The sequence below is a fragment of the Xenopus laevis genome, chromosome 9_10L (assembly GCF_017654675.1).
Source record: "Xenopus laevis strain J_2021 chromosome 9_10L, Xenopus_laevis_v10.1, whole genome shotgun sequence".
In the NCBI taxonomy this organism is placed as follows: Eukaryota; Metazoa; Chordata; class Amphibia; order Anura; family Pipidae; genus Xenopus; species Xenopus laevis.
This window is the reverse complement of record NC_054387.1, coordinates 133,184,380-133,210,074: the sequence shown is the minus strand read 5'-3', so window position 1 is coordinate 133,210,074 and position 25,695 is coordinate 133,184,380. Positions and strand designations below refer to the sequence as shown.

Genomic DNA, 25,695 nt, shown 5'->3' with positions numbered 1-25,695 from the left:
ACTATTAGATTTCTCTATGGTATTGCCAGTCTGGGAAAAGGAATGGTCGAACCTGCCCCCCTGTATAGATTTAAATAGGAAATGCCTAACAGTGCCAATATTCACCCAAAAACACTGTTCTCTCTATTCGGCTTCACCCCACCCAGTTTGTAAGATATAGACCGATTGTAAGAAGATACAGGGTTATAGGACTGTGGCTTGGAAGTCATGATTTGGCCGGTGTTTTATTGTAGGGATGCGAATCCAGGATTCGGTTCGGGATGCAGCCAGGATTCGGCCTTTTTCAGCAGGATTCGGATTTAGCTGAATCCTTCTGCACGGCCGAACCAAATCCTAATTTGCATATGCAAATTAGGGGTAGGGAGGCAAATAATGTGATATTTTGTCACAAAACAGGGACGTAAAAAATGTTTTTCCCTTCCCATCCCTAATTTGCATATGCAAATTAGGATTTGGTTCGGTATTTGGCCAAATCTTTTGCGAAGGATTCGGGCGAATCCAAAATAGTGGATTCGGTTCATCCCGATTTTATTGTTTAATCCCTATAAACACACTGGTGCTCTGAATTAAACAGATGAAAGGGGCATATTTATATCGGATGAAACACCCAATGTATCGAAACTATTTTATTTGCATTTATTAACAAGAGGCTCCAGCTAATAGGAAAATACAACTATGGTTCGGAAAATAATTAGCGGAAAAACCAAGAGATGCAGGGGTCGGACTGGGGGCTGCAATGGCTTCCCTGGCTGCACAGGTCTATACAATCAGCCGGGAATTTTGCTGTAGGTCTGCAGAACGGTGGCATTGCTCTAAGCCAAAAGCTGGTCACCAAGTCTCATCTTGGCCACATACCCCCTGTCCTGATGTGCAACACAATTGTGATCAGTTTTACATTTGGAATGTTGGGTGGGACAGTTCAGCCCCCATGAAGGATTATTTATAGCTGGTCCAGTGGAATAGTGAAAGTCCACAGAAGCACATGTAAGGAAACAGACAAGCCAGAAGGGGGCAGCACTGAGACTGGGGTACACAGGAGAGTAAAATTCCATTGGTTGTTAAAAACGAGGTGCTGCCTGTGCCCCGCGTCCCACAAGCTTTTTCCAGGCAGTTCCAGAAAGGTTGAAGGTTCCTCACTAACCAGTGTGGATTTTCTGGTGCTTTAGAAGTTTGTCCTTCACAGAGAAGCTGGCCCCACATTCCATGCAAGAGTAACGTTTCTCACCTCTGTGCGTTTTCTGGTGGTCGTGAAGGTGGTTCTTTAGCGTGAAGCTCCTCCCGCATTCACTGCACGTGAATGGTTTCTCCCCCGTGTGAATCCTGTCGTGCTTGTATAGGGTGCTCCTTTGGGAGAACCGTTTGCCACATTTTGGACAGGCGAATGGTTTCTCCCCAGTGTGAACTCTCAGGTGAGTGTACAGGACACATCTCTCATAGAAGCTTTTCCCGCATTCGGAACACGCGTACGGTTTGTCCCCTGAGTGAACCTTTTGGTGCCGGTTGAGTTTGTTTTTTTGGAAGAAGCTTTTGCCACATTCCGTACAAGTGAATGGTTTCTCCCCTGTGTGCACTCTCTTGTGGATATACAGTTCGTTCTCTCTCAGGAAGCCTTTCCCGCACTCCGTACAGTTAAAGGGTTTCTCTGCTAAATGGGTTTTCTCGTGTTTGCTGAGCTGCCCCTTCTGGGAGAAGCTTTTGCCGCACTCTGCGCAGGGGAATGGTTTCTCCTCTGTATCATTTTTATGGTTGGCATAGAGGACATGGATGTGAGTGACACTATTATCATCTGGTGCACTAGACTGTTCGACCGAGTGAACCTTCTGGTGCCGAATAAGGTGGATCTTTTGGCAGAAGCTTTTGCCGCATTCGTTACATGTGAAGGGTTTCTCCCCCGTGTGAATCTTCTGGTGACTGCGCAGGTTACTCTTCTGAGAGAAGCATTTGCCGCACTCGGTACACTTGAACGGTTTATCCTCTATATGGACCATTTGGTGAATGTTATTTCCGGTGAAGATGAAAGTGTTGCCCTCAGCAAGACTCACTCGGGGGCAGTTATCGGGGGCACAGGGGTGGGTGAGAAGTTCGTTATGGACAGAGAAGCTTTTCCCACATTTACAGCATATGTAACACGTTGATTCGGAGCTTTCGGAGCACTTCTCGTACCTCGTGCCTGAGACCCCCTCTAAGTGCGTCGGTGTTTTCTGCTGTGCCAGGAGGAAACTGACGTTCTGTAACGGTTCCCTTGTTTTATCCCCAATATCAGAGGGGTCAGAGGCTTGGACTAGCGGAAGGCTCTGTTGTATTAACAAAGGCATTGTCACTTCAGAGCCCCGGTTTCCCTCATCAATGAGACTGTTCTCCTCGTCAGTTATTCTAACCACCATCCTTTTTATGGCATTCAGGTGATCCTCGGGTTCATCTTTCTCTATCTTTATCTGTAAGATTTCCAGGTCGGACTCCGGTTCAGATTCAGCGGCAGGTGATGAATCGATTTCATTTTTTACTGTTTGTGACCTTTCCTTCTCGCATTTCACTTCTCTAGGTGCAGGTTCCCTATTGAGTAGTGTATCAACAGCCGTGTTTATTATATCCAGACTTCCAGTACAGCCCAGTTCATCTTTTTCTGTTTTTATTTTCCATATTTCCCCTTCAGCCGCCATGGAACCCACCAGAGAGGAGGAAGCCATTTTATTATGATACCGCTCAGTGCTTTGGTTTGTCCCCTAGCCTCCTTATCTCGGTCAGTTACGGGGGTGGATCCATGTTGGTAATGGGGGAGCCCGTCGGTCTGTGTGGGGATAGAACGCTCCTCGACCCATATTCCTTGTACACCAGATGCGCTGCCCTGTGACGGCACAAAGTAGGACATCAGACAAATGACATACGTGAATAACATGAGGTCACACAATACAGTCACACAATACAGTCACACAATAGTCACACAATAGTCACACAATACAGTCACACAATACAGTCACACAATAGTCACACAATACAGTCACACAATAGTCACACAATACAGTCACACAATACAGTCACACAATACAGTCACACAATACAGTCACACAATAGTCACACTCACAACACAAACACTGGAAATGTATTAGGGTCAGGCAGGGCCGCCATCAGGGGGGGACAGGGGGGAGAGTTGTAGGGGGCCCTGAGGGTAAGGGGGGCCCGGCCACACCACATTTACTTGATTAGCCTGGCCCCCCATCATTCTGAGAGCTGCTGACTTCGGGAAGGCATGGACGTTTAAGGGGCCCTGGCCACAAATTTTCTTATAATGTGGGGGGGGGGGGGGCTGGCATCAATTTTGTCCACCAATTTTTTTTTCTCTAACCACCAATATTTTAAAATGGGGGGCCCCTGGCCACAAATGTTTTTTATGGGGGGCCTGACCACCAATAGGGGGCCCAGGAAATTTTGTCGTATGGGGCCCTGCGATTTCTGATGGCGGTCCTGGGGTCAGGGCACACAGGCAGATTCGGGGAGACAAATCTCCTCTTCTTTGGGGCGACTAATTTCCCCGAACTGCCTCCCCACCGGCTAAAATGTAAATCGCCGGCGGGATTTGTTTCCCGAAGTCGCCCGAAGTTGAGGCAGGAAGGCAGTTTGGGGAGATTTGTCGCCCCGAAAAAGAAGAGATTTGTCTCTGGGCAACTAATCTCCCCAAATCTGCCTGTGTCACCTGACCCTTAAAGGGACACACACTTTGCCAGGGAATTGGGGCAGACTCTTCAGGTATAAGTCACAAGGCTTTTGTACAACACAGACATTAGGGCGAGAGCTCACTCAGTAGAAGAGGAAAGTGGTAGAAGCAGCTGATACTGAAGTGCCAGTACAAGACAGGGCCGCTCCTGCCTCACATTAGAATAAGAAGAATGAGGAGCTGTGAATAATCACTCGTCTCTCACACAACAGCCGCGCACTCCCCTGTACATGATCCCGGGCCACACCCTGACTGACCCTGAGCCGATACTCCGCCCCTGTGTAGCCGCTTACCTATAGCAGAGGGCAGGGCGCCGCCATATTCAATATCGGCCACGCGCATTTCCTGTGTCAGGGCTCCGCGCGCCACCGACTCCAGTCGCGAGCACGCACTCACTGGGGGCGGGGCTAGATGGAAGGGGGCGGTAAATGGAGGTTAGAGAACGCGTCACATCTGTTCCTATTGGTTGATGAGCAGTGGGAGAAATCATGGGCCCGAAATACAGGCGGCTTGGCTGGGTCACGTGTGTGCTGCGAGTCCCCGCCCATTGAGAACAGAATTCATTTGCAAGGGAAGATACACATTGTGCTGTTTTTTGGGGGGGCGGGGTCAGCCTTTGGCTGTAAATGCCTTTGTCAACCAACCAAACTTGATGTGCAACTAGGATTGTCCTCTCCGTCATTTCCCACGTGAGTCCCAGGCGCTGCCCCACAGAAATCTCAGAGAGGAGTGTCAGTCAGACGGAGGCAGCAGCTTTGTGTTTGTTTTCTACCTCCTTCCTCCTCCTCCTCTGCAGAAACAGACTCCACTTGTGCAGCACTGACTCACCTCCCTGTCCTTCCTACTCACTCCTACTGATCTGCTCTCTATTTATTCTCTATTCATTTCATTCTCTCTGTATTCTCTATTCATTTCATTCTCTCTGTATTCTCTATTCATTTCATTCTCTCTGTATTCTCTATTCATTTCATTCTCTCTGTATTCTCTATTTATTTCATTCTCTCTGTATTCTCTATTTATTCTCTATCTATTCTCTATTCATTTCATTCTCTCTGTATTCTCTATTTATTCTCTATTCATTCTCTCTGTATTCTCTATTCATTCTCTATTCATTTCATTCTCTCTGTATTCTCTATTCATTCTCTATTCATTTCATTCTCTCTGTATTCTCTATTTATTTAATTCTCTCTGTATTCTCTATTTCATTCTCTCTGTATTCTCTATTTATTCTCTATCTATTCTCTATTCATTTCATTCTCTCTGTATTCTCTATTTATTCTCTATCTATTCTCTATTCATTTCATTCTCTCTGTATTCTCTATTTATTCTCTCTGTATTCTCTATTTATTCTCTATCTATTCTCTATTCATTTCATTCTCTCTGTATTCTCTATTTATTTAATTCTCTCTGTATTCTCTATTTCATTCTCTCTGTATTCTCTATTTATTCTCTATCTATTCTCTATTCATTTCATTCTCTCTGTATTCTCTATTTATTCTCTCTGTATTCTCTATTCATTCTCTCTGTATTCTCTATTCATTCTCTATTCATTTCATTCTCTCTGTATTCTCTCTGTATTCTCTATTCATTTCATTCTCTCTGTATTCTCTATTCATTCTCTATCTATTCTCTATTCATTTCATTCTCTCTGTATTCTCTATTTATTTAATTCTCTCTGTATTCTCTATTTCATTCTCTCTGTATTCTCTATTTATTCTCTATCTATTCTCTATTCATTTCATTCTCTCTGTATTCTCTATTTATTCTCTATCTATTCTCTATTCATTTCATTCTCTCTGTATTCTCTATTTATTCTCTATCTATTCTCTATTCATTCTCTCTGTATTCTCTATTCATTCTCTCTGTATTCTCTATTCATTCTCTATTCTCTCTGTATTCTCTATTTATTCTCTAGGTCTTTATTCTCTATGTATTCCCTATTTATTCTCTCTGTATTCTCTATTCATTCTCTATTCTCTCTGTATTCTCTATTTATTCTCTAGGTCTTTATTCTCTATGTATTCCCTATTTATTCTCTCTGTATTCTCTATTCATTCTCTCTGTATTCTCTATTCATTCTCTCTGTATTCTCTATTCTCTCTGTATTCTCTATTTATTCTCTAGGTCTTTATTCTCTATGTATTCCCTATTTATTCTCTCTGTATTCTCTATTTATTCTCTAGGTCTTTATTCTCTATGTATTCCCTATTTATTCTTTCTGTATTCTCTATTCTCTTTCTTTTTTCTCTATGTATTCTCCATGTATTCCCTATTTATTCTTTATGTATTCCCTAAGTATTCTCTATTTATTCTCTCTGTATTCTCTATTTATTCCCTATTTATTCTCTAGGTCTTTATTCTCTATGTATTCTCTATTTATTCTCTCTGTATTTTCTATTTATTCTCTATGTATTCTCTATGTATTCCCTAAGTATTCTCTATTTATTCTTTATGTATTCCCTAAGTATTCTCTATTTATTCTCTATTCATTCTCTCTGTATTCCCTATTTATTCTCTATTCATTCTCTCTTTATTCCCTATTTATTCTCTATTCATTCTCTATTTCTTTTTTCTCTATGTATTCCCTATTTATTCTTTATGTATTCCCTAAGTATTCTCTATTTATTCCCTATTTAGCCAGTATAGTCCTATAATACTACACATACACCTCTGTGGAACTGGGAAACGCAGCTGCTGCTCATCTGTTGTTATAGCGCATAACGTACCCCCTATTGTAACATATAAGGATATTGTAAAGATGGCCATAGACGCACCGATAATATTGTAGGAAATTCATTTACGTATGATATTGGGTGTGTGTAAGGTGGGAGAGTAGCCTAATGATATCAGCAGAAGACATAGATATTAGTAGGGATACACCGAATCCACTATTATGGATTCAGCCGAACCCCCGAATCCTTTGTGAAAGATTCGGCCGAATACCGAATCTGAACCCTAATTTGCATATGCAAATAAGGTGTGGGAAGTGGAAAGCATTTTTTTACTTCCTTATTTTTTGACAAAAAGTCACATAATTTCCCTCACGCCCCTAATTTTCATATGCAAATTAGGATTCGGTTTGGCCGAATCTAAATCCTGCTGAAAAAGGCCGAATCCCGAACCGAATCCTGGATTTGCTGCATCCCAAGATATTAGTGATGTGCGAGACGGGTTTTTCCCCGCCCGAAGCCCGACCTCCCTGCACCCGCCTACTGGCTTCCTTTTATAGACCCGCCCCACCAATGATGTCACAAAAGGGGCGGGGTCAGTAGGCACACGACTATAAAGCCAGAAGCTGGCGGGCGAGGAAAGCAGGAGAAGAGCTCAACCCACAGGTGTGAGGTCGGCCAAAACCCACCCGACCCTTGTGTACCGGACTGGCACCAGAGTATCGGCCATTGTTAGTGCTGAATCATCAGATACAGGGAGAATTCTATAGTTTCTATTGTATATCAGATCATTCAGCTCTACACGTGTGTATTGAAACCAACGATCTTTCTTGGAAACATTATAATTGCACCTTAATCACTGAGGAGTCCCATGATCATATACACGGGTCATGCAACTCCAAGGACACATCTAAAATCCTCATTTTTTTCACCAGGTTTCAGGGAGTCATGTGACAGAAATGACCAAGCACCGATTATAATGAATGACATCACCAAGCACCATTTATAAGGATCTAATTGAAAGGGCTTTGGGTTTCTCTCCCATTCATTTAGATTATTAGCTTATACCTCCTGTACCCATCACTCCATCTCTAGGTTACTGGAGGGCTGCAGGAAAGGTCAGCGCTGTATAAAGTACTTATGTAACCGATCAATGGTTTACAGCAGAGATAAAAGCAATTTCTGATGATATGTTTGCTGCTGCCCTGGCTGGACTGTGCTATAGAAATTCTTGAGATGTGATTTGCTGCAGATCATGTGTAGCCCTGCCCACTAAAGGTCGCCATACATGGGCCAATAAAAGCTGCAGACAGACAGACAGACAGAGTCGGCAGTTTATCGGCCCTCCGATGGGCTTCCCCGATTGATATCTGGCCAAGAGTTGGGCAGGGGTAAAAATCCCGTTGGATCGCAGCAACTGTTCATAGATGCAGTTCCGCTATCCGACCCCCCATATTGCCTTACATTATAAACCAATATCGACCACCTCAATGGCTCACTGGATCCAGCATGGACCTCTCCTAGAAAAGACTTGGGACTGATGTGAATGTTATGGAAGGTAGTCAGCGACCTGGGCCACGAGATTAGCAATATGACCACCAGCAGGTGATTTAACCTAAAGCATTGTTCCTAGTGATGTCCCCTTATTTCTATTAATGTAACCATTTCCCACAGTGCAATGCTCTTTAATTTGCATTTATTTTAATTGTAAGCATTTTCCATTGATTTTCACACAAACGAATAACAGAAATAACTACTTGTATATTTCCTTTGATATACGCTCTCGAAAGAAATAAACTCAGGCCCATTCGCCCCCTGCTGATTTACCTCTTGGAAATGTGTGAACCTTTACAGAATTCGGATATTTCTACCCATTGAATCAATGGAACGCGTGGGGCTCCTATAGAAAACGCTATACTAGGTGAACCTTCCAGTGAATCGTAAGTGTACGTTTTTGGCAGAAGCTTTTGCCACATTTGTTGCATTTAAAGGGTTTCTCTCCGGTATGCACTCTCTGGTGATGTTGGAGTCGACTCTTGAGGGAGAAGTTCTTGCCACATTCGGTGCAGGTGAACGGTTTCTCCCCTGTGTGAAGCAGCCGGTGTACATTGAGGTTAGGCTTCAGAGCGAAGCATTTGCCGCATTCTTTACATACGTGCGGCTTCTCTCCCGTGTGCACTCTTTGGTGATAACGGAGTCTGATTTTTAGAGAGAAGCTTTTGCCACATTCGGTGCATGTGAAAGGTTTCTCCCCCGTGTGAACCATATGATGCTTGTAAAGGGTCGCTTTCAGAGAGAAACTCTTCCCGCACTCCGTACACCGGAAAGGTTTCCCCCCATGGGGCGCTCTCTGATGATTCTCACAGTTTCCCTTTTGAGACCAGCTTCTCCCAAAATCCTCTGTGTTCTCTTTATGGTGGTTGTGCAAGAAGCTTTTCTCACAGTTTGTAAATGTAAAATGTCTCTGCCCCCCACTTGTGTTCTTTCTAGAGAAGCTTCTATCCTCTGTGTGGATTCTCTGGTGAATGGTGAGCCTGCTCTTTCGAGAGAATTCTTTCCCACAGTGGGTGCAGGCGAAAGACTTGAGCCCGGTGTGAATATTCCAGTGACTGTCAAGTGAGCCTTTTTGGGAGAAGCTTTTGCCACATTCGATACACGTAAAGGGTTTCTCCCCTGTGTGAACTCTATGGTGCCGGTTGAGTATGCTCTTTAGGGAAAAGCTTTTGCCGCATTCTGTACACGTAAATGGTTTCTCCCCGGTGTGGATTTGGTGGTGTTTCTGGAGGACTCCTTTTGTAGAGAAGTTTTTGCCGCACTCGGCACAGGTAAACACTTTATCTGTTGTGTGGATGTTACAGTGGACGTAGAAGTCCCACTTCTTGCAGAAGCTCTTCCCGCAGGTCGAACATGTGAAACAATTGGCCTCTGCATGCAATTTCTGGTGAGTTTGGAGCCTTGTTTTTAAAGAAAAACTTTTCCCGCATAAAGTGCACACAAACGGTTTCACTCCGGTGTGTACATTCCAGTGAGCAGTTAGCGAGCTTTTCAGAGAAAAACATTTTCCACACTCCGAGCACGCAAAGGGTTTCTCCCCTGTGTGCACTCTTTGGTGACTGCGGAGCCTGCTTTTTAGGGAGAAGCTTTTCCCGCATTCTGTGCAGGTGAATGGTTTCTCCCCTGTGTGAACATTCCAATGGGTAGTCAGTGTACTTTTTAAAGAGAAGCATTTTCCGCATTCTGTGCATGTAAATGGTTTCTCCCCCGTGTGCACTCGCTGGTGATGGAGAAGCCTGCTCTTTAGAGAGAAACCTCTGCCACATTCTGTGCATGTATATGGTTTCTCCCCTGTGTGGATTTTATTGTGGGTATAAAGGCTAGATTTCTGGGAAAAGCTTTTCCCACATTCTGTACAGCTGAAGGGTTTCAGCCCGGTGTGAGTTTCATGATGTTTGTGGAGGCTGGTCTTTAGGAAAAACATTTTGCCGCATTCGGCACACCTGAATGGTTTCTCTCCTGTGTGCAGTCGTTGGTGACGGTGGAGTCTGCTTTTCAGGGAGAAGCTTTGCTCGCATTCTGTGCACTGGAACGGCTTCTCCCCGGTGTGAATATTCCAGTGGTTAGTGAGTGTGCTCTTCAGGGAGAAGCTTTTTCCACACTCAATACACGTAAATGGTTTCTCCCCTGTGTGCACTCTTTGGTGATTTTGGAGTCTGCTCTTTAGAGTGAAGCTTCTGCCACATTCTGTGCATGTGAATGGTTTCTCCCCCGTGTGAATATTCCAGTGAGTATTGAGCGTGCTTTTTAGAGAGAAGCTCTTCCCGCATTCTGTGCAAACAAATGGTTTCTCCCCGGTGTGCACTCTCTGGTGATGTTGGAGCCTGCTCTTAAGAGAGAAGCTTTTCCCACACTCTGAGCATTCATATGGTTTTTCCCCCGTGTGAATCTTCTTGTGGGTGCACAGACTAGATTTCTGAGAAAAATATTTCCCGCATTCTGGACATCTGAAGGGTTTCACCCCTGTGTGACATTTCTGATGCTTCTGAAGGCTGGTCTTCAGGAAAAACATTTTGCCACATTCTGGACATGCAAATGGTTTCTCTCCTGTGTGAAGCCTTTGGTGTTTGTGGAGTCGGCTCATCAGAGAGAAGCTTTTGCCACATTCTCTGCATGTAAAAGCCGTTTCTTCTGCATGGAGCAGCTGATGTATCTGCAAGGCATCTGGGCTACTGAAGCACTGGCAACACAGAGCACAGATAAAGGGGGGCTCTCCCATGTGACTTTCGTTTTCGGCATCAGCAAAATTCATTGTGTTATGATGGACACAGCAGTGCTTGACAAAATTATCAGCACATGATTTAGAATCATCTGAGCAACCAACATACATTGTGCTGGACTCAAGCTCTGGCTTACACCGCGCCTGCCCAAGAAACCCTCCAGGATCCAACCCATCTGAACAGCAGCAGAACTCATTGGTCTCTGGACACGATAGAGTCTCTTGCTTTGAAGAGGGTCCTCCTAAGCCCAAACTCTCTTTATTATCTAAGTAATTCCAATCACTGAGTATAAAGGCCACCAAGTGATCTTCAATGTCTTGTTTATCTTTTTCTGCCTTTATTTGCAAGGTTTCCCACTCAAATTCCACCAGTGGAAAACAAGACGTTTCACTCATCATTGTGGCATTGTGTCCTTTAGAATTCTCCTGCTCCTCTTCTCTAGGAGATCCTTCTAGTGCCCTCACAGGTTCTCCAAGAGCTTCTTCACCTGGTTCCACTTCTTCTGTCTTTGTCTGTAATATCCCTGGCTCAGTCTGTGTGCAAGTAGCCATAGAGAAGATGCTCAGGCCGTCGGTACAGTCCAAAGCCTCTTTCTCTGCCAACTTCAGATCCATTTTGATTGCGCTCAAGAAACCTTGTTCTGGGTGGAGACCAGAAGATCTGCTTTCACGGCATGTCAGAGACGCGCATGATCCGTCTTATTCATCCCTCCTGCCAAGGAAGAAAATTAAATATTTACTGACTGGTATTGTGATTAGGCAATTACACGCAGCAAGGGAAACCTTTGCTAATTATAACTCATTTACTAATATAGGTGCTAAATTGCACCAGTGCAGTTACCAATAGCAACCAATCAGCAGTCTGGTTTGATCAGTCTATTACAAGTGGAGCAGATGGGCTGCTGTGGGTAAATACATTGAGGCAAGAACACAAGGTTTTGTGCAGATTGGGCAGAAACAAGCGTTTAGTCTGGTGCAACCTCCCCATAGACAGCGATGATCCTGCAGGTTGGGAGACGGGGGAACAGAGAAGAGTCTTTGTCCTTTTTTCAAGCTTGACAAAACAAATATATATATGGCATATTTACATACAGAAAGTTGCACCAACTAAATAGCAGATAAAAGGAGTTTGTGTCCTTACAAAAGAGACAATGGAGTTGATTTGCACAATAGGAAGCAATATAATGTCAATATAAATAGCTTTATATAAAGAGCAGTGTTTGAACCCACGGCCAGTGCAGGTGGTAATTGACACTTACACTAAGGAAAAGGAGTTTTACACCACTGTATAGAGATTATACATCATACCCATCAGTCTCTGCCCCAGTGAGTTTACAATCTAAGGTCCTATGACATTCCTATCAGTCCCTGCCCCAGTGAGCTTACAATCTAAGGTCCCTATCACATTCCCATCACTCCCTGCCCCAGTGATCTTACAATCTAAGGTCCCTATCACATTGCCATCAGTCCCTGCCCCAGAGATTAGGCACATAAGGAAATAAATGTCATTCTAAGCAGCTTCCCAACATACAGTAATTACACAGTTCCACTGGGATATATAAATACAATAGCAATTAAAAGCAGTGTCGGTGTATGTTCTCTGCACTGCTGGGTCAGACTATCAACATACCTCCCGTTTTTAGAGGGACAATCCCTCTTTTGACAGCTCAACCCGCAGTCCCTCATTTGTACTGGAAAGTCCCTCTTTTCTCTGCACTGAACAGCCAGAAAAAGAAAAACTCTCTCACTTAATTGGCTTTTAGCAGAGAGCACAGAACAGCCAACAGGTGCAAATAAGTTACTTTGTAACAATTTTGAGACAAAAAAAAAAAACAGTTTAGACGAGGATAAATATTTTCAAACTTTCATAACCTGCCAAATTTTGTAAAATGAACATGGTAATTGGGGGTGTGGCCACAGAAAGGGGCGTGGTCAGAACGTTTCACTGTTCTATGTGCGAAAAAAAATGTTGTCCCTTTTTATTTCCAAAATGTTGGGAGGTATGTATCAAATCAATGCAGCAGAATCCAGGCCTAAACAAATGAAAGCCAATGAGAACATGTAATGGATGTATATTGGGAAGTTGTTTTGGCTTTCCCTTTCTCTCATTGGCTAATAATCACACATGGTGGTTTCACACCTGTTATTACTATTCATTATCATGGACACAAGATTCACACTGAGCAGATCATTATGTCTGAAGCACATTCCACAACATTACACACTGCAGCTCATTCACAAACTTGGGCAGTAACCCATAGCAACCAGTTTTTTTTCAAACCAGTTGCAGGTAGAATAATAAAATTAACAATGCAATTTGTTGCCATGGGTTACTGCCCAGGTTCAAATTTGTCCTGCAATTATAAATAAGCCCCACGTGTATAAATAAGCCCCACTGTAACCAGGCACACACAAACATTCTCTTTTGATAATACCGTCTCTTTAAATGAAAACCCAGCTTGGCCACTTGGTAATTTAGGTGCATGCTGCTGACTGTAATGCTCTCTATGAGGCCATGCATCCAAACCGTTTGCTTAATACCTTAATCCAAACTTATCCAACAGAAATGAGCTCTGGAAACCCTCCACTTTATGTTCCTAATATCAGTTCTGGGTTGTGGTCTTTCAGCCATTACTCTACTACAACTCCCATGAGCACCCTATAGCCCATGACTGTAGAAGAAACTTGGGACAGAAACTGAGCAGTAGGTGAGTACCCCTGTAATACCACCCTACTAACAGTTAGTACTTACCTGCAGGACAGACAGACAGGCCTTTGGTGGAAGCACTGCTCAACCTCAACTCAGCCAGGAATTGGCAGTTTCACACTGAGAGGCGGAGCTTTGTGTGCAGAGGGGGAGTGGCACTGAGTATGTGCAAATGGAGAGGAAGGCGTGGCTATACATTCAGGGGTGAATGAACTAGAGCTGAGGGTTATTAGGGGTTCAGTGCCAACACTTATGGACACTGGGGAATTAGAGGAATCCATCAACAATAACAGTGCCCAATACTAATAATCATGGGTTACTAGCCACTGGCCACTTGCTTTGTTGGTCCTGCTAACATATCGGGCCCCAAATTTAACAATAAAAAAGCTCACCCATATAGCACCCTCAGATATGTGTAGATCACCCCTATTACACTCGAATACATCCACAAACTACTCAAACCAAACCCACTGGTCTCCATCCCAGCCATTTAATTGGACTGTTGCATCTGTCTGGCCCCCGACTGCCAAAGGGCCCCTAACAGGATTCCCATGGGAATATGGGATAAGCCTTGTTCTCAGCTCCTCAATAGACCCCTGTGTCCCACTTGTCTCCCTTGGTTTCTGCACCCAATCATCTCCTTTGTTCAGGTCCGGACTGAGAATTAAAATAGACCCTGACATTTCAGATACACAGAGGCCCAATCAGTCCCCACCGGCCCACTAAATAGTGACTGTCTATGGCACCTTATAGCAGCCCCTCTGGCATTTGCCAGAACCCACATATTGCCAGACTCTATTCCTCATTAGACCCCTCAATCTTGTCCCTCTGCTCCAGCCTATGTGCCGCAGTATCTTCTCATCCATCGGAGTCAGAATATTTCTTATAGGCTCTTCCCATAGCCAAGGCCAGTGGTGGAACTGGATGTTACTGGGCCCCACAGCAAATTCAGTTTAGGGCCCACAACATATCCAGAGGTTTTCCTGTTTTACCAATATATATTGAAATTGCTCATTGATTAGGGTCTCATGGGCCCCCCATTCTCCTGCCCCCCCCCCCTGCATCCGCAGACACTGGAGCCAATAAGAAAATGTCACCCACTCACTTTGTGGAGAATTTGCCACTTGATGGCAGTTACCACCGGCCACTTAATGAGGGACTATTGAGTAAGGAGCCAAATGTAGGCTGATACTGGCCCAAACACATGAGCAACATCCCCCCAGTGTAACACCTGTTTGGGCTGCAGGAACATTTCATGAATAATCCAAAGTCTGTTGTGTCTCTCTCTTACACAACAATTTGCTTGTGAGAGCGACGTTGCAGTTTGTGTTGTTTGATGTGAGAGGTCACTGGTACAGCAGCACTGGCTGATGCCACTTGTAGGGGTTAATTATAAATATATATATATATACACTTGTATATACACAATAGAGGCTGTAATCATATTTATATATACAACTGACATCAAATCTAATGTTCCTATGTCTGACACACAGACTGCTGGACTGGACTGGGTGTGACATAGGAGCATTAGATTGTAAGCTCTCTGGGACAGTCACACACAGTCTGGACTGAGAGACAAGGTGGAGCAGGTGGAAGAGGGTCAGAGTTGCTGTCGGTTATTGGAGGGAGGAAATTAAAGCCCCAGAGAAAAACCTGCAGTGACTCATAAAAGAAGATCCACAGTCATGACCGACGGTGCACATCAGTCAAATGGAGGCAGAGCAGTGACAATAGAATATATATATATAAATCAGTGTTACAGAAACACAAGGTGACAGTACATGTATTTGTATCTCTCTGTCTGATGCCAGTGACAGGGGAGGAGACGTTCCCTTTAAGGGCGGCCCTTTAAGCCGCGGTGCATGCCGGGCCGGCGCATTGTTGCAGCTGGTGCCGCACGGGGTCTCCGGAGCAGCGAGTGCAGGGACCCCCCTCCCCCAACCCTGTGACTGAGCCGAATCCTCGGGCCGACCGGGGGGCAGCAGCATGTGCCGTGTCCGTGCCCGGGGGACATCCGTGTAGGGAAGGGCCCAGCTCTCCCCATGGCCTTCCCGGGCTCGGGCCGTTCCATTCCGGGGCAGCTGTGCGCGGGGGTGTTCGGTGGTCTCATCCAGCCCCCCCTGGGCCAAAAGTTCTACTGTCCCAATGGGGGAGGGGCTGTTCCTTCGCCTTTACCCCAAGCTCTCAGCGCCCCCCAGTGTAACGGGGAAGGGAGAGACCCGGAGCCCGACAGGCCCATCGGATACGGGGCATTCGGAGTGGTCTGGTGAGTAACGAGCTGCTGCTTCTACTTGTCTGGGGCCCAACCCTTGTCTGGAGACTGGAGATCACACTCACTGGGGAACTTCCTGATGTCTATAAGTACCAATAGATGTGGCCCCTGCACTGTCTGTTGTCCATAGGTACCAATAGATGTGGCCCCTGCACTGTCTGTTGTCCATAGGTACCAATAGATGTGGCCCCTGCACTGTCTGTTGTCCATAGGTACCAATAGATGTGGCCTCTGCACTGTCTGTTGTCCATAGGTAGGAATCAATGGGGCCCATATAGTGATTTCTCAGCACTACCTGTATCCGGTTTTCACTTCATAAATGTCAGTTCAGGTTGGAAGTGTCGGTGCCAGGGCACTAGATGCCGTTTGTGGCCCTTATCTGGGAATCACTGGGCCCGTAGCACTGGCTCATAGACAGGGACGTGGCACAAGAACCGGATCAGAACTTTATATGTTTATTACACTTGAAGCAGAATGAAGGGACTTCTATGCTTGGGAGCCACTGGGTACCAATAGGTATAGGTACTAATAGTTGTGGCCCCTGCACTGTCTGTTGTCCATAGGTACCTATAGATGTGGCCCCTGCACTGTCTGTTGTCCATAGGTACCTATAGATGTGGCCCCTGCACTGTCTGTTGTCCATAAGTACCAATAGATGTGGCCCCTGCACTGTCTGTTGTCCATAAGTACCAATAGATGTGGCCCCTGCACTGTCTGTTGTCCATAGGTACCAATAGATGTGGCCCCTGCACTGTCTGTTGTCCATAAGTACCAATAGATGTGGCCCCTGCACTGTCTGTTGTCCATAGGTACCAATAGATGTGGCCCCTGCACTGTCTGTTGTCCATAGGTACCAATAGATGTGGCCCCTGCACTGTCTGTTGTCCATAGGTACCAATAGATGTGGCCCCTGCACTGTCTGTTGTCCATAGGTAGCAATAGATGTGGCCCCTGCACTGTCTGTTGTCCATAGGTAGCAATAGATGTGGCCCCTGCACTGTCTGTTGTCCATAGGTAGCAATAGATGTGGCCCCTGCACTGTCTGTTGTCCATAGGTACCAATAGATGTGGCCCCTGCACTGTCTGTTGTCCATAGGTACCAATAGATGTGGCCCCTGCACTGTCTGTTGTCCATAGGTACCAATAGATGTGGCCCCTGCACTGTCTGTTGTCCATAGGTACCAATAGATGTGGCCCCTGCACTGTCTGTTGTCCATAGGTACCAATAGATGTGGCCCTTGCACTGTCTGTTGTCCATAGGTACCAATAGATGTGGCCCCTGCACTGTCTGTTGTCCATAGGTAGGAATCAATGGGGCCCATATAGTGATTTCTCAGCACTACCTGTATCCGGTTTTCACTTCATAAATGTCCGTTCAGGTTGGAAGTGTCGGTGCCAGGGCCACTAGATGCCGTTTGTGGCCCTTATCTGGGAATCACTGGGCCCGTAGCACTGGCTCATAGACAGGGACGTGGCACAAGAACCGGATCAGAACTTTATATGTTTATTACACTTGAAGCAGAATGAAGGGACTTCTATGCTTGGGAGCCACTGGCAGCACTGGGTTCCTAATGACTAATGAATGGGCATTACATTGTATAACGGGCAGGGGGGCATCACTAGGGCTCAGTGGGGCTACTGGATCTAGAGCTGATAATCTCTGTATAAAACTGGCAGAGTCATTATATGGCGCCCACTGTGGGACTGGACATTACTGGGCACCTCTGTGCTGGCAGGACATATAAAGGGGACACTTTTAGGGCAGAGACACACGTGGAGATTTGGGGGAGATTAGTCAGCGGCAAATCTCTTCTTCTTTGGGCGACTAATCTCCCCGAACTGCCTCCTGCCGACTAGAATGTAAATCTCCAGTGGGACGACACGAGGTGCAATTCATTTCCAAAGTGGCTTCATGAGGAAATTTAAGGGAGATTAGTCGCCCGAAGAAGAGGAGATTTGTCGCTGGGCGACTAAATCTCCCGAATCTCCACGTGTGTCTCTGTCCTTATGTCCTTTTGTGCATGGCACTTATAGCACTAAATGTTATTGGGGAGATGTGCCCGTGTGATTGGGGGGTGCAGGTGTAATTGGGGAGATGTGCCCGTGATTGGGGGGTGCAGGTGTAATTGGGGAGACGTGCCCGTGTGATTGGGGGGTGCAGGTGTAATTGGGGAGACGTGCCCGTGTGATTGGGGGGTGCAGGTGTAATTGGGGAGATGTGCCTGTGTGATTGGGGGGTGCAGGTGTAATTGGCGAGATGTGCCTGTGTGATTGGGGGGTACAGGTGTAATTGGGGATATGTGCCTGTGTGATTGGGGGGTACAGGTGTAATTGGGGAGATGTGCCCGTGTGATTGGGGGGTGCAGGTGTAATTGGGGAGATGTGCCAGTGTGATTGGGGGGTACAGGTGTAATTGGGGAGATGTGCCCGTGTGATTGGGGGGTGCAGGTGTAATTGGGGGGCTGTGCCTGTGTGATTGGGGGGTGCAGGTGTAATTGGGGAGATGTGCCAGTGTGATTGGGGGGTACAGGTGTAATTGGGGAGATGTGCCCGTGTGATTGGGGGGTACAGGTGTAATTGGGGAGATGTGCCCGTGTGATTGGGGGGTCCAGGTGTAATTGGGGAGATGTGCCCGTGTGATTGGGGGGTGCAGGTGTAATTGGGCAGATGTGCCCGTGTGATTGGGGGGTGCAGGTGTAATTGGGGAGATGTGCCCGTGTGATTGGGGGGTGCAGGTGTAATTGGGGAGACGTGCCCGTGTGATTGGGGGGTGCAGGTGTAATTGGGGAGACGTGCCCATGTGATTGGGGGGTGAAGGTGTAATTAGGGAGACGTGCCAGTGTGATTGGGGGGTGCAGGTGTAATTGGGGAGACGTGCCCGTGTGATTGGGGGGTGCAGGTGTAATTGGGGAGACGTGCCCGTGTGATTGGGGGGTGAAGGTGTAATTGGGGAGACGTGCCAGTGTGATTGGGGGGTGCAGGTGTAATTAGGGAGATGTGCCCGTGTGATTGGGGGGTGTAGGTGTAATTGGAGAGACGTGCCCGTGTGATTGGGGGGTGCAGGTGTAATTGGGGAGACGTGCCAGTGTGATTGGGGGGTGCAGGTGTAATTGGGGAGACGTGCCCGTGTGATTGGGGGGTGCAGGTGTAATTGGGGAGACGTGCCAGTGTGATTGGGGGGTGCAGGTGTAATTGGGGAGACGTGCCCGTGTGATTGGGGGGTGTAGGTGTAATTGGAGAGATGTGCCCGTGTGATTGGGGGGTGCAGGTGTGATTGGGGGGGGTACAGATTTGGCCCCCAGGCGGTGGGTCTGTAGTTACACCACACCTGCTGGTTCCTTTATTGGAATTAAGGGAAATGAGCAGTTTCAGGGGTCCGTCAGGAGAATGTGACTTGAGGCTGATGTGCCCCCACATGAATTGGGCATTGTGTAGTATAACATTCTGATTGTGTTGGACCCACAGGTCGGTGACGGACCCTCGGGATGGCAAACGTGTTGCTCTCAAGAAGATGCCGAATGTCTTCCAGAACCTGGTGTCCTGCAAGAGGGTCTTCAGAGAACTCAAGATGCTCTGCTTCTTCAAACACGACAATGTAAGGGGCTGCGTGGGGGAGACGGCACTGACGTGACTGGTGCTAATATCAGAGTGGTTCTGTATGACCGGGTAGTGCTAGACACGGTGCCATCCTGCTTCATACATGTGACGTGCTGTCGCTTCATACATGTGACATGTGCTGTCGCTTCATACCTGAGACATGTGCTGTCGCTTCATACCTGAGACATGTGCTGTCGCTTCATACATGAGACATGTGCTGTCGCTTCATACATGAGACATGTGCTGTCGCTTCATACATGAGACATGTGCTGTCGCTTCATACATGAGACATGTGCTGTCGCTTCATACATGAGACATGTGCTGTCGCTTCATACATGAGACATGTGCTGTCGCTTCATACATGAGACATGTGCTGTCGCTTCATACATGGGACATGTGCTGTCGCTTCATACATGGGACATGTGCTGTCGCTTCATACATGGGACATGTGCTGTCGCTTCATACATGGGACATGTGCTGTCGCTTCATACATGGGACATGTGCTGTCGCTTCATACATGAGACATGTGCTGTCGCTTCATACATGAGACATGTGCTGTCGCTTCATACATGAGACATGTGCTGTCGCTTCATACATGAGACATGTGCTGTCGCTTCATATCAGTTGTTATTGAGCTCTTCCCTCCAGTGTGAGACGTTGGCATTACCCACTTGTGAGCTGCCCTTCTGTTTCTCTTCAATGCTGCAACATCTTGTTTTTAATCCGCTACTTTTTTCATTCAACAAATCGTATCAGTAACAAGTATTGTACACCTCTATCAATAGGAGAGTCCCTTTAACTTGTACTGAAAAAATGCCCAAATCCCACTGCCCTGCCCAGAAAGGCAACTTGTCTGCCCCAGTGTAACCGTCTGTTTCCCACAGGTTCTGTCTGCTCTGGATATTCTGCAGCCCCCCCAGATCGACTGCTTTGAAGAGATGTATCCTTACTCCTCTAGGTCTGCCCATTGAGCTTGTCTGGATCATGAGAGGGTTTCTATCCCGTGTCACATGTTGGAATGAGCCCCGCTGTACTGTATATACCGCACCGTTATTATATATAGATATATATAGATATATATATATATAGGGCTGTTTATGGGGGATTCTACTTTCAGCTGAATGTTGATAAATTACATTGGGAGTCGTTTTATCAACTTTCTTTTTAATTGTATTAAATGAAGCCAAATTCTAAGGCAGGTGCTCTGTGTTATTAATTGTGAGGATGATTTTAAAAATGGCCCTTAAATTGGATTCTGTAGAACTGAAGTCTTGTTGTAGTATTGACAATCGATGTGCAAACTCTCTCATTGTATTTCAGGCCAGTGAGGGAGCTTTTTTCCTGCACACCACTGGTTCCATTGTAGGAAGTCTTTGTTTCCTGTGGCATGACTGAGCAGGAAGTTAGAAGTGCATGGGCTAATCTTTCCCTGGCCGGCTAGTAAACAGTATTGTCCAGTAGTTACAGTCTTTGACTTGCCGCCATGACAGATATGTGATCACAGAGCTCATGCAGACTGATCTGCACAAGGTTATAGTGTCCCCCCAGCCGCTCAGCTCCGACCACATCAAGGTTTTCCTCTATCAGATCCTACGCGGTAAGGAATGGATTGGGGAATGCTCTGCAGGGTTACTGGGCAAATGGGTGAGGGAATGCTCTGCAGGGGTAGGGGGACGATGGGCGGGGGAATGTTCTGCAGAGGTAGGTGCCAATGGGTGAGGGAATGCTCTGCAGGCTTATTGGGACAATGGGTGAGGGAATGCTCTGCAGGGGTATGAGCTGATGGATTGGGGAATGCTCTGCAGGGTTACTGGGCCAATGGGTGAGGGAATGCTCTGCAGCGGTAGGGGCCAATGGTGGGGTGGAATGCTCTGCAGGGTTAGGGGCCATTGGGTGAGGGAATGCTCTGCAGGGGTAGAGAATGCTGCCGAAAAGGAGGTGATAATGGGCAGGCCAGTTGTTCTGGGTGGGATTAATGGGTGGATACTGTTAAAGCTGGGAGTAGGTGTTAGAGCAGGGTGGTGGGCGAGTGCAGTAGCAAAGGTAGATAACACTATAGATCTTATTGTTGCTCTTTTCCTTGCAGGCCTGAAGTATCTGCACTCTGCTGGGATCCTGCACAGAGACATTAAACCAGGGAACCTGCTTGTCAACAGCAACTGTGTTCTAAAGGTGCAAATCCCCCAATTACCCAAGTCTTTGCTTTTCCACTTGTTCTGTTTTACCCCTCAGCCATTCAATCTTGTGCTTTTCCACCACTCCCTCTGCCCCATGGCCCCGCCCACTCTCTTCCTCCTGCTTCTGTACATAACCCCCCAACTACCCCAGATCATACCATTAATGTCTCTCCCACCCCTCCACAGATCTGTGACTTTGGTCTGGCCCGGGTGGAGGAACTGGATGAGTCGCAGCACATGACCCAGGAGGTGGTGACTCAGTATTACCGGGCCCCTGAGATCCTGATGGGGAGCCGACACTACCGCAGTGCCATTGATATCTGGTCTGTCGGCTGCATCTTCGCTGAACTCCTGGGGAGAAGGATCCTTTTTCAGGCCCAGAGCCCCATTCAGCAGGTAACAGTGATCCTATAGGGGTAGCCGTCAATATCCCAGAATCCCTTGGGAACAGACTTGTTTATTCCAGAATCCCTGGGGGTGAGATTGCAATGTCCCAGTATACAGGAAGCCATTGGCACATTTGTGCTGCTGGGAATTCTGGGGCAGAATGTTGCCTTCGCCTCCTGTACTAAATGTGGCATTTAGAATCCTGTCTGAGTATCTTGAGCTCCTCCCACAGTTCCTGGATAAAACACAAACTGCAGTCATTGGTCAGAATTCCCTGGGCCGAGTCATGACCCATAATTCGTTGTACATTATGTCCCCCAACAGTTTCAGTGCTGTTAATTTGGGGAGCCTGTACGAAGCCTCCCTGAGCCCACAGTCCTGTTAATGCCACTTTGTTTGGTAATAGTGTGTTTGGCCCCACAGCTGGACCTGATCACTGATCTCCTGGGCACCCCCCCTCTCACCGCCATGCGCTCGGCCTGTGAGGGAGCAAGAGCTCACATTCTACGTGGCCCCCACAAGCCGGTAAGTGTAGAGACAATGTGGTTAGATGAGCCTCTATATGTTACTATATAGATGATGGGTTACTGTATATATTATATGTTACTGTGTATAGATGATGATCTACTGTATATAATGGGTTACTGTGTATGATGTATTACTGTGTATATGATGTTAAAATATATATATATATATATATATATATATATATATATATATATATATATATATATATGGTTACTGTATATAATGGGTTACTGTATATATGATGTATTGCTGTGTATATGATGTTAAAATATATATATATATATATATATATATATATATATATATATATATATATATATATATATATATATATATATATATATATATATATAGTTACTGTATATAATGGGTTACTGTATATATGAGGTATTACTGTAGCCGTGTTGCACATAACATCCCCATGTCCCTCTGCAGCCGTCCCTCTCGGTCCTGTACATGCTCTCGGGAGAAGCTACCCATGAGGCTGTTCACCTCCTGTGCCGGATGCTGCTGTTTGACCCGGTGAGCCAATCCTTTCCTTTAGCAGTTTTCCACTACCACTTTCTGATACATGATGGATAACTAAAGGAACCAGATGTTGCAGCCAATCAAAGCTTGTTTATATAAACTATAGTAGTACTTATCTGTTATCTACTGTGTATCCTGTGCTTGAATGGCTGCCCCCATGGCTACACAGCAGCTTGTTTATATAAACTATAGTAGTACTTATCTGTTATCTACTGTGTATCCTGTGCTTGAATGGCTGCCCCCATGACTACACAGCAGCTTGTTTATATAAACTATAGTAGTACTTATCTGTTATCTACTGTGTATCCTGTGCTTGAATGGCTGCCCCCATGGCTACACAGCAGCTTGTTTATATAAACTATAGTGGAGTTTTAATATGGGTAGAAACGACATATTTTATATACATCCCTTTTATCACCTGTTACAGCTGAAGCGGATCTCTGCCAAGGATGCCCTGGCCCACCCCTATCTGGAAGAAGGTCGCCTGCGCTACCACACGTGTATGTGTCACTGCTGCTACTCCGTGTCCTCTGGGCGGGTCTACACTGCAGACTTTGAGCCCACGGCCACCAACCGATTTGATGACTCCTACGAGAAAAGCCTCACCTCTGTCTGGCAGGTCAAAGGTCAGTGTTTATCCCCCCCCCCTTTTTTTTTTTTTTTACTGATTTCACTGTGTTCTCTGTTTCTCGGTTTTCTTATATCTTTGGTTTATTCTACACAGAGCTGGTTCATCGCTTTATCACTGAGCAGCAGCAGGGCAAGCGCCCCCCTCTGTGTATTAATCCCCACTCTGCAGCCTTCAAAACCTTCATCAGGTAAGTGACTGGCCCTCCCCATGACTTCACACATAAACCAATGGGAGGCCACGTTATCCGCCACGCTGGCTCCTCTCTTTGCGGCTTTGAAAAAATTTAGCGGAATTGTTTAATAATACCGTTCAATATTTAAAGAAAACATATTGTGTAAAAAATAAGAATGTACCAGTACATTATACTCATTTAGATACAGAAGAATTGTGCTTAAAAAAGTAGTGTTTCAGGCTGATTTATTGAATATTTCTGCAAAAACCCCTAATAATCCCTCCCTTCTCTTCCACTTGCTGCTCCCTGAATTCCCAGGCTGTGCACTCAGCTCACTGCACTGTAGGACAGGAACCAATCAGCAGCTAGCAGGACCTGATAGGGAACTGAAGCCTGTCTGTGCTTGTGTGACTGCAGGGCTGTGATTGGCTGTCCCCCTCCTACTGTGCTTCTGGCAGGGACACGCCCACCCCTCATGTGAAACACAGACAGGGACCAGAGAACATCTATAGGGAGCTCCAATAAAGGGGCTATTTTTAAAGATATTTTTAGCAGCATGTAAAAACACCATAAATACTTATAATTGCCTACAAAATTAGGTTTTTTTCATTTATCCTATGTCTCTTTTAAATGGGGGATAGATACGAGGTTTCCCATCCCTGTTGGGTCCTTCATTCCCTCTGATCTTTCTGTCCCCCCCAGATCAACGGCGTGGCATTCCTCTAAGGTTTCCAAGAAGGAAGAGAGATGAAGAGGTGTCTCAGGATTTGGCTCCAGTCCCCCCACTTCTCGGGCTGTTAAACCCCCAGGGTATGACGTGACGCTGCTGAATGGGGGCATCTCGCCTGCTTCTCCCCTTTCCCCCAGCCCATTCCCTCTTTATGTTCTACCTGACACCCCATCACCACAACTGCCGGCTGCATTTTGCCTCCCAGAATCCTGTGTGGTTCCATTCCTCTCCCCAATGGGGGGCGGCCGTGATTGGCTGAGGGCCCTGTTCCATGGATAAAGGACGCTGTAAATATTTTCTGTACAGAGATTTTCTCTGCCTTATCCGAATTCCCCTCTCCAGCACTGCCCCGATATTCTGTCATGTTGTGTCCTGAGCCACATCCACTGCTGAACCCCGTGCTGCCACCACCAGCTAGATTTTTTGTTTTATTGTTGCCCAAAAGCAATGGAACAGCCCAATCCAAACATTTGTCCGTTTTATACAAGCCGGGTCCACTGGGAAATGTTGGCAAGTGTAGTCGCTTGTTGGAATGTAACTACAGCCTGTGAGTATCGCTTGCATGAAGTTCTGCACAAGCTGTGACACCCTGGGGTTATCTCTCCGTGGAATCGCAAGGGTTAAAGACCAGTTCCATCATTAACCCTGTCATTCCTGAGGACGGCAGTTGTAACAGCCCATGGCAGGACACGAGTCCCAGACAGAATATGTGACTGTTTATTCCTCCCTTCTCACGACTCCCTCGTTTTTAACTTATATCTTGTGTACAGATGTGTGTGTCCCGTTGTGTTAGGCCGAGTGAAATGTATCACTGTACCAATGGTTTGAAACCCATTCAATAATCTACCTCTTCCATTAAGTGTTTATTTTTATTATGATTTATGTTTAAATATTTTTGTTTTTTCCTAAATGTGAAAAAAAAAAAAATCAGAATCCCTGAAAACTTGAATTTAGCGTCTATAAAAGTTTTTATTTAGCGTCTGTTGGGTGATCCTGGCAGTTTAAACTCTTTCCTGCCTTTTTATCTCTGTCTCTTGTGCTGCTTGTCTGGTGAAACTGATAATGGATCGAGGTGCTTCCGGTCTGTCCCCGGCCTGTAAAGCAACATAAGGAGGTTGGGAATTTCTATTGATCAATGTCCTATCACGTAGCCCCTAAGGGTCAGTCCACACGAGCAGATTCGGGGAGATTTAGACGCCTAGTGCCTAATCGCCTCTTCTTTTGGCGACAATCGCCCCAAACTTCCCGTCTGATATAATAAAAAGTGGCCTGTGCTAAAGGACACGCTGCGCTTCGTTTTCCAAAGTCG

At 46.1% G+C, this 25,695-nt stretch overlaps 2 protein-coding genes across 2 annotated transcripts; one reads left to right on the top strand and one right to left on the bottom strand.

The window, feature by feature from the left end:
- Positions 1-608: 608 nt before the first annotated feature.
- LOC108703740 (zinc finger protein 585A-like) lies at positions 609-13,547 on the bottom strand. Its single transcript, XM_041576458.1, has 4 exons — positions 13,407-13,547; positions 8,309-11,366; positions 1,809-1,901; positions 609-1,727 (listed from the first exon to the last, which is right to left on the bottom strand). The coding sequence occupies exons 2-4, from the start codon at positions 11,267-11,269 to the stop codon at positions 1,137-1,139; spliced, it is 3,645 nt and encodes a 1,214-aa protein (XP_041432392.1). The 5' UTR covers positions 11,270-11,366; positions 13,407-13,547; the 3' UTR covers positions 609-1,136.
- Positions 13,548-15,212: 1,665 nt separating this feature from the next.
- On the top strand, positions 15,213-25,335 carry nlk.2.L (nemo-like kinase, gene 2 L homeolog). Its single transcript, XM_041576457.1, has 11 exons — positions 15,213-15,630; positions 19,102-19,231; positions 20,118-20,173; positions 20,724-20,830; positions 21,320-21,405; positions 21,597-21,806; positions 22,221-22,322; positions 22,761-22,847; positions 23,281-23,479; positions 23,578-23,671; positions 24,359-25,335. The coding sequence occupies exons 1-11, from the start codon at positions 15,407-15,409 to the stop codon at positions 24,405-24,407; spliced, it is 1,344 nt and encodes a 447-aa protein (XP_041432391.1). The 5' UTR covers positions 15,213-15,406; the 3' UTR covers positions 24,408-25,335.
- Positions 25,336-25,695: the final 360 nt, after the last annotated feature.

Excerpts from the sequence above, each read along its gene's own strand:
- nlk.2.L (XM_041576457.1), top strand. The coding sequence starts at position 15,407 with ATGGCCTTCCCGGGCTCGGGCCGTTCCATTCCGGGGCAGCTGTGCGCG. Across the intron at positions 15,631-19,101 it reads GGGGCATTCGGAGTGGTCTG|GTCGGTGACGGACCCTCGGG; the intron begins GTGAGTAACGAG and ends TTGGACCCACAG. Across the intron at positions 23,672-24,358 it reads GCCTTCAAAACCTTCATCAG|ATCAACGGCGTGGCATTCCT; the intron begins GTAAGTGACTGG and ends TGTCCCCCCCAG.
- LOC108703740 (XM_041576458.1), bottom strand. The coding sequence starts at position 11,269 with ATGGATCTGAAGTTGGCAGAGAAAGAGGCTTTGGACTGTACCGACGGC. Across the intron at positions 1,902-8,308 it reads CACTTACGATTCACTGGAAG|ATTCACACGGGGGAGAAACC; the intron begins GTTCACCTAGTA and ends AGTCACCAGAAG. Across the intron at positions 1,728-1,808 it reads GGCACCAGAAGGTTCACTCG|GAGAAACCATTCCCCTGCGC; the intron begins GTCGAACAGTCT and ends AATGATACAGAG.